A 16,998-nucleotide genomic window follows, 5' to 3' on the forward strand; every position below is an offset into this window, starting at 1 on the left:
CCCTGAGTTAGACACAGACTTCAGACCCCTGTTTAACAAGATCATATCACAAGGAATTTAGCCATTGTTCTCCATTGTGAGAGCATTGTGAGAGTCAATTCTGACAAAGAACAGTCATACTCATATAGTGTTTCATTGACATAGCATGTAGAGCTAAAATGAATCATTGACTGACAGAAAATGAAACTATTAAACTATTTTGAGAGCCATTTTTAAAGCACACATAACAAACATGAATTCGTTCCAGATTCTATTTTCTGCACTTCTTTGTTTCATGTGAGTTGATGGGCCTTTAAACCAGTGTCTGATGTTATGACCAAGAGATTCATTGAGAAAATATGTAAATGGAGTTTATTATGGGTGCTTTCCTCATTTTTGCCAGCCAGTCCGGAAGGCGTGTGGAACCCAAACCTCACATCATAAACCACCATTATGGAGGCACTGTGTTACATATCTGATACATGTTGGCTAAGATATATGGAAGCCAAACTAGAGCTGACTTACTGCTCTCATGAACAGACTTGATCACATGGATCAAAGTGTAGCATCCACTCCCTGCAAGTCCTCCCAACTTGGCAAACACAAGTCCCATGCGTGTTATATATCCTATTTGTTTTCACGATGAGTATAAGGGCTTCACGCTTGCCTTTTGTTTCTCACGTCTCTCCCACCTGTCTGCCTGCTACTCTCAATCTCAGATCCTCCACTACCTGCACGCTCTGTTGCGTCCTATCTCCCATCTGCTCTCCACATTCACCATTGAGCAATAAAGGATGGAGTGGGAGCTGAGAAACAGATGACATTATCTATTTACTCAAAATAGAGGAATGTCTGGAATGCAAAGCAGATGTGGACTCATACTTTCTCCCACTCGAGCAAGCCTTGAAGTGGGAGAGGGAGCGGCAGTAAAGAGGTGGTGCAGGGATGTAAGAGAACAGCAGGACAAGATCCACTGTGAGGGGAAATAAGAGGTAGAGAAGGGAGACAACTTGGAGTAAAGGAGTGATAAGCTTATACCAGCTGTGAGATAATCTGAGCCCTGTGTTTCCGGGCCTTTTGACTGATTTTCCTCTCTTCAGTAAATGATGTATTTGGAGGGCTCATTTCCTTATCAGGCATCAAGCAGACTCCTATTTCAACAACCAACAGCGTGTAAGTAAGCTTGTGGGCACGTGTATGTGTGTGTGTGTGTGTTTGGATGAGTGTGAGCTGCCACCCCCATTCACTCTAGGATGATTAGACTAAAGTGTTGACAAGCAGGTCATTAGCTAGCTCAAAAAGGGCCACTGGACAGATAGTGTGTGTGTGTGTGTGCGTGTGTGTGTGTGTGTGTGTGTCCATGTCCATGCGTGTGTGGGCGCATGTGCACGTGCGCCGCTTTCCGATCATGCAAATGCTTCGTCGTCATGAGCACCGTCATTTCACCGACCGCCTGCCGATGTGTCATCCCCCCGCTCCTCTCTCTGTGTCTGCCCCCCCTCTTACCTTCGCCTCCCATCCTCCCTCCATCCGTCCCACCGCCTCCCTTTTTCTTCCTCCATCTTCCTCTCTGGTGATTCACACTGTCATCTGTCTCCAGATGGCCAGAGCTCCGTCACTGTGCTTCATCACACTGATCACAGCCACAGTGACTCACACACACACACACACACACACACACACACACACACACACACACACACACACACTCACTAATTCATGCACACTTGCAGACACCCCCCCCCCCCCCCACCCACACACACACACACACACCATTAAAAAAATCAAATTCCTAAATGCATTCATGCAGTCATTTACCACCAGTGCACACAGCTTCAATGAGACAGAGAGAGAGAAAGAAACTGGACTATTAGACCTTATGAACTTATATCCAGATGCACTTTGCAGAATATCTTGGTTAAAGTGACACTCAATTAGATCATGAGGGACATTCAATTAATTTCTGTACAATTCTATTGCTTCCTCTGCTATTCCATCTATTAAACACATAAAAATGGTATTAGAGTTCAATGGTATTGCCACAGTAAAACACTTTGCCTTCATTACACATCATACACATTCAAACCAAAGCATTTACATGTATATATCTGCAGGCTCTGGTTGTAAAGTCAATAGTTCAAATCTGACACAAGCAGAGTAAAACCTGGCAGAAAACAAATGAGAAATATTCATTTCCTTCAAATATGACTCTCGACATGTCCCTGAGCACGATGTTAAATTAATAAATGCATTTTTTGGCTGCTTTGCTTATCTGGGGAATATAAATCTAGCACTCCTGCTCTGCTCTGCCAGTGCGTATACTTCACATTCATAACATATTCCTGTGAGCTTTTCTGTTCAACTACAGTCTTCCGCTGTTAGCATCTTAGCAGCTCAGGCCCATTAAAGACACTGGATGGTGGATGGAGAGGTTATGCCAAAGTGCCTTGCTCGAGGACAAGTTAACAATGAATCCTGAGAAGGAAGTGGTCCTCATTTATCTGACCCACATTTCCCCTGTAGAAGACAGTGGAACAGCTTGGTTGCACCAGGCTGCTCACAGATGTGAATATGTGCAACTACTGTAACAGCCCAACCGCTGCAAGGCAAGACATGTCAGGAGGAGGACATATGTACACGATACGCTCAGTCATTCTTCCCTGGATAACTACAGGTGAAAATAAATAAATAAATAAAAAAACCCAGAGCTTACATGAGCTCTCTGAGCCATGTGTAGTGAGCAAAGCTATAACAGAAAAGTCTCAATCTTGATTCCAATTTTTGTCCTCCAGTTATTATCAGACATGGGAATTTGCTTCAGCTACAGTAAATCCCCACAAAGTGAGAGACAGATGTAGATGCCCTGTCTGTCTTGTATAGACACAAAGCTCAGGCAGGGGTTTCTTTAGCTTCCTGATTTACACTGTTCTTATCAGATATCAGTGATCCCACAGATTGAAGATTAGATCCTGGGCAGGAGGTATCTTGTCCTTGTCCTTGTCTTTTCTCCTTTCCTGTATTGCTTCTCTCTCTATTCAACGTATGGGCAATCTGTCAGTGGTCTTTTTCTGGGAAGGAGGCAGAGTCATCACATGGAGAGAGTCAGTGTTTGTCTTGCATTCCTACACACATGAGGACCATTATGAGTTTAGTATCTTACAACATATTTACTGAATTACTCATATCATTTATATCCTTATGGCTCTGTGTAATAGATATAAAGCTACAGCTAGCAGCTGGTTATCTTAGCGTAGCATAAAGATTGGAGACAAGGGGAAATGGTTAGCCTGGCTCTGTCTGAAGTGAAAAAATCCACCTCACAGCACATCTAAATATCACTAATTAGCATGTTAATGTTAACTGCATGTTAATTAGTTTATTCCAGTAAAAAGCACAAGTTATGGTTTTATGGCGGATTTAGCCTCGGACTATCTTTGAGGCTGGAGCAGTAACTTCCTTGAATCTAAACACCAACCCAACAACAAGAAAATTGCTTATCTCAACTAACTCTCAACAAGAGAGTCAATAAGTGTATTTCCCCAGATTTCTCACTAATCCAGAGTTTATTTGTAGCCATAATGTTGCCGGGCTTGCAAGCTTCTATCTAAAGTCAGTCTAAACGGTGTTTTATTAGAGTTAATCACCCTCAAAGTGTCTGATGTCTAGACCAGTTTAACCTAAAGCTACAGCAGTTGTCTGCTGGCTCACGTTACGTGTTTTGCTGCCGCAGGGAAAATAAATTTCTAATGAATGGAAATGAGCGGAAAGTGTCTCCTTACGTCTTTACCACAGAAATGGACAGGATTATGTGTCAAGCAGCCAAGAAATGCAGTGTTATAGAAAGGCCTGATAGAAAAATGGGAAACCCAGGAAGACATTGTTAAATGTCAGAAATCAGTTATCTTATATTTGGGCTAAATTTTAGAAATCTTGCTACTTGAATGATATTCAGGAACACAGAGGCAAATGTTTATTATCAGTATTACTTAACAGCTTTGTCTGAATTTTTGTTCAAATGACGCAACCTTGAGCCTGAAATACATAAGATTAAATGATTTAAGGTTGTTAGCTTTTGGCTTTAATTTACACATACATTGCCAATGCAGATCTAATCTATAATTTAGTTTGTCTGCTCTCAGAGAGGGATCTTTCCTGAGGTTTCTTCCATTTTTTTTTTCTCCAGATTTTCCTTATCCAAATGGAGGGTCTAAGGATAGAGGGTGTCGTCTGCTGTAGAGATTGTAAATCCCCTTGAGGCACATTTTTGAAATTGGGCTATATAAATAACATTGACTTGACTGAATTCTGTCAGCAGTGTGGAAATGCAGCGTGCAAAGGCAATATCTTCTTTCATTTCAAATAAATTCTCATCCATTTGAGTGATGCATGCAGCCCAATTAATTATGATTGTGGTCAAGGGTCAGCTAGGACCTGAGTTGAAAGGTAAAAGTGTACTACAGTGTGCTGAAGTGAGGCTGATTGATCAGCTGCAGCTCATTCATCTCTCAGTGATGGATGAAATAGTCCTGCTGGGACAGTCATGACCTGACCTTTGGATCAGTGCTTCCTCTTGGGTTTAATATCCAATCCTCAGAGGGGATCAAATGTTCATGAATGCCCACTGACTAACACACATAGATCAACATGATTATCCGTCTCATGCATTTAACGCATCCATAATTGCATTACACCACGTCCTGTTGCTGCTATTGATCGGTCCAGAAAGTGTAGGTTTCGCTGATTTCTGGTGCAGTTTGAGTGCAAGTACGCAGCAGGATGTAAGCGAGATTGGCTCTTGAGCGTAGGTTCAGTCTAACATAACTCAAAGAGCCCAGCTGTCACATGTGAAGAGAATAAAAATGAGGTGATAATTGACTTTCACTGTTTCGCACATTAATGTCACACATAGTTGTGCTTTTTCTCCCCATAAGTACAAGGGAGACTGGAAGAGAGAAGTGAAATCATTTGTGACATGTGCTGTATGCACAATCTGAGAGCGTGTGCATTTGGCTGTACTGTACGTGTGTGTGTGTGTGTGTGTGTGTGTGTGTGTGTGTGTTGGAATGTGCGAGATGAAGTGTTAAGGCGGACTCAAACAATAATAAATAATTGACGAAAGGGATTTGTCTTCATGTGTTCTCCTGTTTTCTTGTTGTCATGGGAACAACATACAGCTTCTGTGACAGCAGTGAATGAGGCTCTTTGAACTGCACTTCTTTCTCGCCTCTGGTTTATTTTTTTTTACCTCATCTTTTAGTCATCAATATGCAACCAAGCTGAGAAGTTAGAGAACCCAGGGAAGTGTGTACATAAAGACAGGTGTGGATTTCAGTGGATGATGGGTAGATTTATTGGCACAAGATTGAAACAAGATATTTACAAAAAAACAAAAACAACACTTTAATAACATTAATTAAATGGGGTGGCTTCGCACCTGTGTGAGAATATTCACACATTTGGCTATATTTTTAGTTTCAGTCACAGTTTGGTTAGGCTAAAGCAACAAAACTACTTGGTAAGGTTTAGGAAACAATCAGCTATGGACATCTGCCTTAACCTCCCACAGAGGGTACAACTTATCTGTACATTTCCACAAAAAACAAAACAACAAAAAGTTTCTAGGACACAGATGGACCTCGTGGCATTGGGCCAGCAGAGGGGGGGATGCCAGAACCCTACCTACAATTGTGCACGACCAAGCAAAACACAAACCAAAGGGAAGTGAATATGCAATTACCACCACCATGCAGGGCGAGGAAGGCCACACTCATTCATCAGGCACTCTGTGAGATCTACAAGCAAAGCCCTGTTTTAAAAAAGGGTTAAGAAAACCTTGACTTTTGACTGAAAGGACCACCAAAAAAATGGCTAAATTAAAGCCGAGAAACAACCAGCTTAAAAATGCCCATCTGCTAAAATACAATTAAAAAAAAAACAAACAAGGGAGGCAGGAAGTTAGAACAAATGCCCAAATTATAAAGACAAGATAACAATTCCATATAAAAGAAAATAAAGTTACATGAAAGAAAATCTTAGCGGTGGCAGGTTCCAACAAAATGCAAAATGAATGGAGGCAATGTTGCTTGAAACCAGATGCATTCAGTGAATGACTTGCAGGTGTTTCTGTCAGTTTATCATTTTCCCAATGCCAACTCATGTCAGACGCAATGTTCTCAAGCACTCTGTCTAAGCAGGTGCACACAAAGGTTATTTCAAAACCACAAAAAACACTGGCAACTCGAAACTTCAAAATCTATCCAATACCTTTCATCTCTCATGTGACTGTATTTTATGCCATAAAATAGCTTAAAATCATTCCAAAACTATAAACAACTCCAAACATATCTGTTAGTGACTTGCCTCCCCCACATTCTGACTAACCTGACCAGCTGGGCATGGGCCCCTCTTGAAGTTTGCTGAATAGGGACAGTGTTTCCAGGTGAGGGGAAACACACAGAGCTGCGTTCCAAATCACATACGTTTTCTTTTGATTTGAGTAAGCGCTGCAGCTGCCCTTACAACGTGTGTATTGTTGCATGCAGTATGTATATAAATAGTTCAAACTCCTTCATCACAACATTGTGCCTTGAACTTTGACCCTCTGGCTCATGTGCATCCGTCGCAGTCCGGAGCACAAAATTGAATCTGTTAATTATAACACAAGTCGCAAAATATATGTGGTACTTACACATGAATTCGCTGTCATCTGTCAGCGAGTTGTCGTGTGTCTGTGCTCTCTCGATGGATGAGCAGGGGATTGTGCGTCAGGAAAGCATGCTGGTTTGCATGCTGCAAAATGCAACCGGATACAGTAGGATATCCTGATGCTTCTGCCGTGCTGCATTTGACATAGAGGTATTAGGACATACTAGATCTTTTTCTGACATACTATTGGTAGTAGGGGTATTGGAACGCAGCCCAGTGCAGCAAAAGAGAGAGGGGTAGCATGAGGGCTATAAGCAAGGCTGTGTTCAAGTGCTATATCGCTTTCATGGAAACAAATGCAGGCGCACGCTCAAACATGAAAACACACTGACAAACACACACACACATTTCTCCAGGCATCTAGCCTCAGTGTGTTTCGTGTGGGAGGCCCATTTGTATCAGTGCTGAATTAACTCCCCCACAAAGACAGGGGTCTTTCTGAAAGGGAAGAACATCAACCGTAACATGCTTTTGGCTCCGAATGGGCTGTTTTCTATTGATCACCTTGAAACCTTGGTGCGTGGGTTGCTGAGAAGCTGTGTTGTTCACATCAACACTAACTCACCGCCGGGCTGTTTCAATGTATCGATACGAAAGGAGGCATTGAGGAAAATAGGACGATGAAGAAACAGTAGCATCTCTGTTGAATCGGTGTTTGAGCTGGGCAGACAGCTTAACATGTAGTTTTAGGGATGTGCTGATATTGCGTGAAAGTGTGTGGTTGGCTTTTTTTTTTTTTTTTTTTGGGTAGGTGGGTGGGCTGCAGGTCCTTTTGGCTGGCATGATAACACTGCTGGTTAAATATGACCCAGCTGGAAGGAACTGCCTGGCTCCCCCCTTCTCTCCCTCTCTGTGTGAGAGAACACATGCTCCATTGTGCCTCTTTTGCCAGCCCTGATAACAGCCAGCAACGTGTGCATGCACTCACGCAAGGGTGCATTTCTGCATGCACGCCTCGTCTGCACGTTAGCATGCAGCCACTTTCTTCGACGCCTTAATCGTTGGCTACAGTTTTACACGTGGGTGTTGTGTGTTTTCACACTCCACACATTTCACCCTCCAGTCATGCTGCTGTGACAATGTGCTTTTGCGTGTCTGTGCATGTGTGTTTGTAACTACGTTTTGCCATAGGCGTCAACGGATCGTTAAAACAAAGCCTCAGATGCGAATGCCACAACTGACGTTGTCAGCGTGGTATGGATGTATGTGTTCCCTTATTTACAGTTGAGTGTATGTTGGCAAATGCATTCAAGTATGTGTTTTCTTGAGCGTCCTCTCTGTGTGTGTTTACGCAGATCATTGTTTTGCTTCACACATTCATGCAGCAGGAGGTCATTCCAAGCTCCAATGTGCACCATTATGGAAATGCAAGCTCCAATTTTCTGCCCTTATAAGGAAACAACATTTACCATTCAGCCCAGTGGAAACTGTGTGTGTGTGTGCGTGCGTGTTGGGGGGTGAGGTGGGGGGTAAGTGGGAGCAAGCCTATTACAAGTGCCTTCCACTGCGTTTGGCTTGTCTGTAATGGCAGACGGTGTCGTCCTGGCCCGGACATTAGCCTAATGTATGGAGGGGAGCAGGATCGCTGAGCTCACCCATTTCCATTTTAATGGCAGCCATCTAGAGGTTAATTCGGATATGATGCGGTCAAGGCGCGCATATGCGCTGACACGTCAAGAGACAAATAGTGATGCTGAGAGGATCTATGGGGCGGAAGGGTTTATCTTCCCACCAGGGAGGCAGTTCCTGGCACAAGCGTGCACACGCAAAACATTTGGTTGTTTGAAGTTTACTCATGGGATAGGTTATATGCGATAGTGGAAAGCTCTGTTACTCAATAAATCCCAAGAGATGCTTATTTGGTTGGCAATTATTCCATGTTTGCTCCAGTGGGATGCTCATTTTGTATGGATATAGCCCCTGATAGACCTCATGTATGAAGCCTTTATGGTTTCTCTTGAGAATTAGAGAGGAAATTCGAATATGTAGTTTTTGGTCCTATCTTAGTTTAAGATAGTTAGTTTGTTTGTGCATGGTTCTTCTGACATTTCTGACACATTGTACATGTAATGGCAACAATTGGAATATTTTCACAATAAGTTTCTGTTGCATTGGTTTATCACTTCATTTTCTTCCATTGCATGTATCGACAATGTCACTGAACACACTGTGCCATACTAGGAAATGCTGGACAAATGTCCGACATAAGAGGTAAGGCACTTCTATTATTGACTGCAAGAACAGGACGGTCTCTGCGTCTTTGTCTTTTGTCCAAAGGCAAATTTAAATTGTAGATGAGGGGACCAGACCAAGGCGAGGAGGGATGAAGAGATGGGAGTCCAGAAAGGAGATTTGCAGTTTTGTATTACAAGTATTGTTTGTGTCTTTATGGTATTATGTGAATGTGATGTTGGGATTATGTTTGCCAAGATGAAATTTCCTCCCATTGAGAGTCACTCTAGACAGTGTAATTGCATCTAAGCAGAGGAGTGACATGCAGATATGCGACACTATACTCACCCAGGGTATAGAGATTATACTCATACATGTGCAGACAACTGATGCCTCCATACGTAGACGTGTGTGCACTTTGCTTCACGCTCACACAAACAAAATACACTATACACACTGCCAAAACATCCCTCCAAATAGACCTCTAGGATTCTCTAACAGTGCAGATTAAGCACTTTCTCGCTGTGAATGTCACTCTGGCTGTCTCTGACCTCAGCACAGAATGGCAACAAGATGCAGAAAATAGGTATAAAAAAAAAAAAAAAAAAAAATCTCCCCGATATAGTCTTCCTCCTCTTTCCAACTCATTTACTCCCATTGGCTCTTGCACTTCCTCTCGTTGCCCTTCTGACATGTTCTTTCTCGCACACCTCCAATCCTCCTCCTCTTTGCCTTCCTGCTGCTATTTTCTATCCCCCCAGTCCGTCTCTCATCTCACCTTTGCTTCTATTATTCCTCGTCATGTCTTCCATATCTATTTTCTCATATGTCCATACATTCAGTCAGCCAGCCAGTCAGTCTACTTTGTGTCTGTCTGCCCCCCTCGCCCTTGCTCTCTCGCTCCCCTTTGGTCTCTCTCTGTCTCCTTCCTCTGCTCTGAGGGTCCGCTGTCCTGCCGGAGTACAGCACAGTGACCATCGATTCATCAAACTGTCACAGCGCACTGCCGCAGCTCTGTGTGCCCGCTACTAAACAACTGCCCTGGCAAAGCAAACAGTAGCTCCTACACACAAACACAAACACACACACACACAGGTAGAATCTGGAGTGCTGCCCCAGCAAGGTCATACCTCTCCCTGTACACCCATTTGGCGGTGAGAACACCGGAGATGCTCAGTGCCAAGCGGCCGCTGCCAGTGGCACAGTGGGCGAAGCAGCCGACAACATATCTGTTGAACATCCACAGATATCAAGCGTAGTTAACATTCCAGTACAAGCCAATGCAAATAGTTCCCATAGACATGCTGAGGGAAAAAATACACAAACCAAGAACGAGTTAGCAGTTCTTCTAATTGCTGAACCAGCATATTTGCTGCTACTCCATATTCATAACTTGCACAACTTGAGAAAACATGAGCCCTTCTACTTCGCTGGTAGGGGATGATCTGAGCTAGCTGGGCTAAAACAGCACGGCCAGCAGTCTGTTTATGGGATCTTTACGATGTGTCGGGGGGGAGTCAACTCCAGGATGGGCTCTACCTCGCAGATTTACACTGAGGGGCTTCAGAGCAGGTCATCAACTCCCAGCAGCTAATTTCATAATGCATTTCGGGCGAGGCTTAAATAATTCAACCAAGCCCCGAGTGCAGGATCAGGCTCTGGGTTTTCAGAGAACAGAGTTGACTTACAGTGCCTCAGTTTACCTCAGCAGCACATGCATCTTATGGTACTTATCACTGCATGCTGTGAAAATCAAACTGGATGATGCCGTAAACTGCTCCTTAAAGGACCAGTGTGTAGGATTTAGTGGCATCTAGTGGTGAGGTTGCAAATTGCCACCAGTTGAATACCCTTCCTTTTCAAGTGTGTAGGAGAAACTATGGTTTAAGGTAAAAATGCAAAAAAGTCCTCTTTAGAGTCAGTGTTTGATTTGTCCATTCTGGGCTACTGTAGCAACATGGTAGTGCAACATGGAAGACATGACATGGCTCATTCTAAGGTGACAAAAACACAAGGCTCCTTATCTTCAGCTGATTATACACTACACAAAACATACTTGAATATTATCTTCAATTCCTGCCAATAGATCCTTCTAAATCTACATACTGGTCCTTTTAATGCTCACAAACGAGCATTCGCAAGTGAACTTTGATGTGTCTGTTTTCTCCAATTCAATTCTGACCATGTATTTTTCAGCAAGGATAAAAATGTTCCTGGCTGCAGCTAAAAAAGCAGACTCTCTAAAAGCACTATCTTGTGTCTTGTGTGCATCATTATCGATTTAAGAGTCGGTCACTTGGCAAAGGTGCTCACACTTCAAAATAGCATTTAGTGGAGCTCTGGCAGGCTCACTAGACATATTTTCTGTAAGGTTTTTTTTTTTGTTTGCTCCGCTTAATTGTACCTGTACCTAAACATGGGAAACATGTTCTCCTGCCTGGTTGATTCATTGTCGTATCTCAATACATACAGCATGTTCCACCGCCTTATAACACATGCACTCAGATGATATAAAACGCATTTATTCAGATGCAAAACCTACTCCTTTGGTGTCCACAACTTTGAAACAGTGACATGTTTTTAAATGTCAACTCAAAACATGTGTAATTAGGGATTTTGACTTCAAGCTACTTAAATGCAATTTTTGTAAACAGTTTCAAAAAGAATTGAAGTACCTTAACATTCAGGTTTTTATTGATAGTGGAGTTTAGTGAGTCATTCAATTGAAAAATACAGAACCATGACATTGTATAATTAGATTTTTAGTAAATTTATTAATTTCTACAATTCTGTATAATCCTAAAATCAGGTATATCCTAATACTAATACTAATAATAACAACAATACTAATAATCCTAATAATACTAATACTAATGATCCTAATAATACTAATACTAAAACTAATAATCCTAATAATAGTAATAATAATAATAATAGTAATAATAATAATAGTAGTAATAGTAATAATATTCAATGACGGTGGTGTCAGAGAGGAGGATGTTGACTAAGCTACGGACTATCTTGGACAACGTCTCACACCCACTTCATGATGTGCTGGCCAGGCACAGGAGTACTTTCAGTGAGAGACTCATCCCACCAAAACTCAAGACTGAACGCCCCAGGAAATCAAAGTCTTTTCCAGAAACATCTCTTCTCTTTCTTGACATCCTTCTCCTCACAGACTACAGTCTCCTTCGCAGGTTCTGGGTCCTGTAGCACAGCAGGGATGGGACTCCTCCTCTTGCTGGCCCACCTGGCCTCTTCCTCATCCTTGAGCTTAGTAACGAGCTCAATGTTTCTGGAGGTCTGGTAGTGGAGCTGGCTATTCTTGTCTTCCATCTCCCTCTCAAGCAAGAGTTTGGTCTCCTGCTCCATTTTCTGGCGGAAGGCTTCCTGCTCGCACATCATACTGCGAACAAGCTCCTTGTGCTCGGACGTCTGGTCATCAAGAAACTTTGTTTGTGTTTCAAGTTGCTGCTGAAGGTTGGCATTGATCTGTCTTTCTGTGGCGATGTCAGTGTCGTACCTGTGGTGGATCTTGTTGCATACTTGATCGAGATTATTGTACTTTAAGAGGAGCTCATTGTAAGAAACAGTGAGCGTCTGGATCTCTCTCTGAGTTTCTCTCTCCTTAGACACCAATAATTCTTCCTGGTACCTCAGTCCATCCAAATGTCCCACAGACGGATATCGTTCTGTGGCCCAGTGGTTGGGGACCGCTGTTCCAGACCATAGCTAATCAAAAGCCAGGCTGAACAGGTAGGTTTTAAGGTTTTATTTATGAAGATTTCAACACTTCCTGCTGCTGTGACTCCGACCAGTGTTTGCATTTCAGCTGCTAATGGAGGAGGGCTATTACACTCTACACATGCTTGTTTCTAACATGAAAGATTTGTCCGTTGAGCCTCAAGAGTCGCAGACTCATTTCAGTCATCCAGCATTCAATTCAATGCTGCAACTAATTAATAACAATTCAGTTGCCTTAACCTCCCTGGTTTTGTTTTGTAATTCAGCCTGCACATCCGAACTCATTGCCTATGTGTAAGGGGTTTAGAGTCCACTCTGACCCCTATCAAGCTCTGCCATCAGGCCATTGATTGGCATTTGTCTGATAGAGGCCTCGTAATGAAGGAGATGATGAGATTATTGACCAGGCTGTGTATATGAAAATCAGGTAGGAGAGGTGGATTTGGAGGTTTTACCTGCATATTAGTATTGACTTGATGGTAATTGGGAGGGTGGATGCTCACTCGCCGCGCCTATTTAAAGGCTTTAATGAAAAATCAGATGGAGATAGCTCTGGCTTTGTTCTTGTGTCTTGTTACTGGTTAAAGATGAGGACTACACACTGTGACGCTCAGTTATTTTCAGCACTTTGTACAGTAGGACATATTTAGTTACTGCTAATCTCATTTTACACTATTCTATTCATTTCACTGCACACTTTTCTGAAGATTTCATTGCAACACTTGCAGATCCCCACAGCAAACAATGAGCTGCCCTCGCAAAGCAGCAGAAAAACACCCAACAAAAGTGTGTTCAAGTGGCCAGGGTTCAAGTGCGCACACATTAGCATCTTTTGGAAGAGGTCAAGCGGATATGAAACGTTGAAAAGTGACGGCTGAGAGAGGCCCCCGCCTGTTTTTCAGTGAGACAGGGCCCTGGGGAGTCAACGGTGGTATGATGGATATACTGTGACTGGAGATGCCATTTGCCTCCTGTTACTGCTGATGCCATCCAGACAGTCTGCATCTTTACATCCTGACACTATTTCTTCTTTTTCCCTCCTCTACAAAAAAGAGATACTGGTTTGCTATGCTACCTTGAACAAAAACCTAATATTGGTTTTGTTTGTTTGAGTGTGTGTCGGCTAGAATCTCAGGATCTCAGAATTCATAAATACCCTGATGCGGCATGCAGCCCTTTAAATCTTAAACACCAGGCTCGATTAAACAAATGCAGGGTTCACTCGTCTGGCAATGCTTAGTCATTTCTTCTGTTTTTCTCTCTGCTTTTATTTATTCGTTGTCTTAGTTGTGAGGAAGAGTGAGAGGAATGAAAATCGCCCCATTTTTGTCTTTTCTGTTGTCTAGTTTTTATGCTTGGTGCCTTATTACAGGTAAATCCCTGCTGGGTTTTTTTTTTTTAACGTGAGGCACGTTTCAGAGTGATTTTTTTTTTTTTCTTTTTTTTACAGATTTGTAGCTTTGGGAGAGCGTGCACAAAGTAGCACAGATTCTGTATGTTTCACAAGCATTCAGTAAGAGATACACATTGCCCTGGAGGGATTTAACCAAGCAGCCTTCCTTTTTACATGTTTCCAAGCTGCCGTGTGTTTACTGCACATTCTTGTTTTTTAATACCCTGTTTTAATAAGGTAGTATAGCTCATTCCTATGCATTGATTTATTCCCAACGTTTACACAGGTATGATTATGGATACAAATGAACAGAACAAAAATCATATCTTCAGCGAGTGTTGCATTGTTTGTGTTGCTGAATAATGTGGGTTGTGCAGATTACAGATGTCCTCCAATTATACTCTCCTAATTACATTTAAATCAGGCTGCATTATGATTCAGGTTGGTGGCTGAATCAGACAAAGGGAAAAGACAGCTCATTTGTTTAAATAGCATGTATTCTCGCTTGACATTCTAATCTAGTTGCTGCGTGAGGACATGTATGCAGGTTCCTTTTGTATAACCATCATTGCACGTATGCTAGAGTTCTTCTGCGAAAGGAAAATCAATTCTTGACATGCTGTATTCTTGCTGGTTTACTTCAAAAGCTGCAACACTTGAGGCTATTTATGGTTTGTGATTGTCCAGCATATTCACGTTTTACTCTCTTGTCACCAATCAGTGGCAGAGTGACAGTTGACTGCTCACATTTAGCTGCCTGGAGGATGAAAACATGAACCGTTTTTTTGGTTGGAGGAGAGCACGACCTTATTATGAGGATCAAATGAGTGTGTTATTATCTACAGGGGGAAATCCATATGTGCACATACAGGCGCTCGTTTATGCATCAACACTGAGAACACACAAAATACACAAATTGTACAATCACACATCAGTCCACATTAGCAATTAATCACAGCTAAATCCCTGACATTGATTAAAAGTCTCAGCTGTGCTCAGATCAGTCGAAGACGAGCCGTTTTGCTGGGGGATTCAAAACACTCGCACTCATAGCTCACACATCCAATGCAGGCTCTCTACTCATAGATGGCAACACACACACAAACACGAAAAAATCTGAGACTGAAAGTCGTGCAAGTGGCTGCCGTTGAAAAGAATGCAAGCTGAGTGCAATTAATGTAGTACTCAAGTGTGTCTGTGTGTGTGTGCGCGAGTGTGTGTGTTAGCGCTTCTCTCCCTGCCTGTCCCCCCATCTTCTCTCCTCCTGCTATGTCATGTATTAACGTGGGAACCTATTACTAACGTGGTGAAAGGGCCAGTGAGTGAACAAGTGTGTGACGATGGAGGTGGTAGAGGTGGGGAAAGCTGGGAAAGAGCGAGCCATTTAGCACTGCCATATTAATGGCTTATGCTGCACGCTGTAGGTGATAATGGATGTTGCAGCACTTGGTGCAAACTGTTTGACTGTGGGTGTGCATTTGTGTGTGTGTGTGCATTTCTGTGTTTGCGCAGGTGTGCATTAGAGTGTGCATTCGTATAATTTCCATTCTTGTTAATTAGCTTTACACTCTTTCAAAACTTTCTACACTCTGCTAGCTTTTCAAACATGCCTTACACCCTCTTAATAACGGCCTTTTTCTTCTCTCTTCACAGCCCAGAACTGCAGTTACACACTACACAGTCCCAATGGGACGATAGAGAGCCCTGGCTACCCATACGGTTATCCTAACTATGCCAACTGTACATGGGTGATTGTGGCGGCGGAGCACAACCGGATACAGCTGGTGTTTCAAGGCTTCGCTCTCGAGGAGGACTTTGACATCTTGTCTGTATATGACGGGCCACCCAGCCCAGGAAACCTGCGGACACGGTAAAGACGGCTAAATTATTTGCCTGCATATGATTATGTCTGAAGTTTTATCTGACCTGAATGCCTGTGCAGATTGTCCCAATGTTGTCCTGAAACCTACTTTTCAAAAAGATTACAGGACATGTGTTGACATTTGAAGGCTATTTCTAATTTGCTAATGAGAAGCAATTAAAGGATGCACAATGTTCCACAAGACTGTGGATCATTTAAAGGCGGTTTATTAAAATACTGGTTCTATATTCATACACATAGAAATCATTGCTATTGATACAACAACCATTAGAAGCCTGCAATAAACCACATCAAGTATTAACGATGTTGTTGGCCTGCCAGACTGCTCTGAAGGGTGGGAGACACTGAATTCTAAGGTTTTAGTTACTCTGCTGTGATTTCTGTCTGGATTATATTTTCTGTGAGGGTGTTCTTTTTGAGAATGATTGCAAAGACCAAAAAAGAATAGAGCTAGTATTAGCAGTCCATGAAAGTTCACCATCGTGCTTGTGTCCCACTGTTGGAATAATGGGTGATAAAGGGCTGAGATCTGGGAGTACTGGGATAGAAAAGGCAGAAACATGAGTGTTTGGACAGGTTTTAAATAAATTATCCAAAATTATCTGGAAGAGCAAACATCAACAAGTTACAGACTTGTGGTTTGTGGTTAACCATTGACCTAATGTGAGCGTGCAACATTACAAAATGTGAGTCAAATTTACATTTTGGAAAACATTTTTACATATCATAAAACAAAATTACATTACCATAACACATTTACAAGTCCCGAAACAAATTCACATTTCAGAAAACAAATTAATAAGACCCAAAACACTTTTACAAGCGCCAAGACAGTGATAACGGGAGCGGGTCAATTCGAGTTGTTTGAGCATTTGAGCAACGCATTTTCATTTTCATGTGTTCGGTCGTTAGAGTTTTTAAATGGCACCGACCAGACAGAAGGACAGGGGTCATCTCAACAGCCGGACAACGCTAAACAAAGTAAGTGCAACATAACGCTGGCTATGTGAATGAAAGTGAATAGTACTATTGGTTAGCGGCTGCTAACTTTCTATTTTGAAACGGAACTTTGTTTATTTCAGCAGAAAAAAACTTGCACATCATACAAACAGTTCCTGGA

At 42.4% G+C, this 16,998-nt stretch overlaps 1 protein-coding gene across 1 annotated transcript in view; it reads left to right on the forward strand.

Moving 5' to 3' along the window:
* csmd2 (CUB and Sushi multiple domains 2) overlaps positions 1-16,998 on the forward strand; it is a 224,963-nt gene that overhangs the window by 4,051 nt on the left and 203,914 nt on the right. Inside the window, exon 2 of the mRNA XM_076753709.1 lies at positions 15,650-15,866. Within this exon, the coding sequence (XP_076609824.1) occupies positions 15,650-15,866 (217 nt within the window). The remainder of the gene's footprint in view (positions 1-15,649; positions 15,867-16,998) is intronic.

This window comes from Chaetodon auriga, chromosome 17 (genome assembly GCF_051107435.1).
Source record: "Chaetodon auriga isolate fChaAug3 chromosome 17, fChaAug3.hap1, whole genome shotgun sequence".
Classification (NCBI taxonomy): Eukaryota; Metazoa; Chordata; class Actinopteri; order Chaetodontiformes; family Chaetodontidae; genus Chaetodon; species Chaetodon auriga.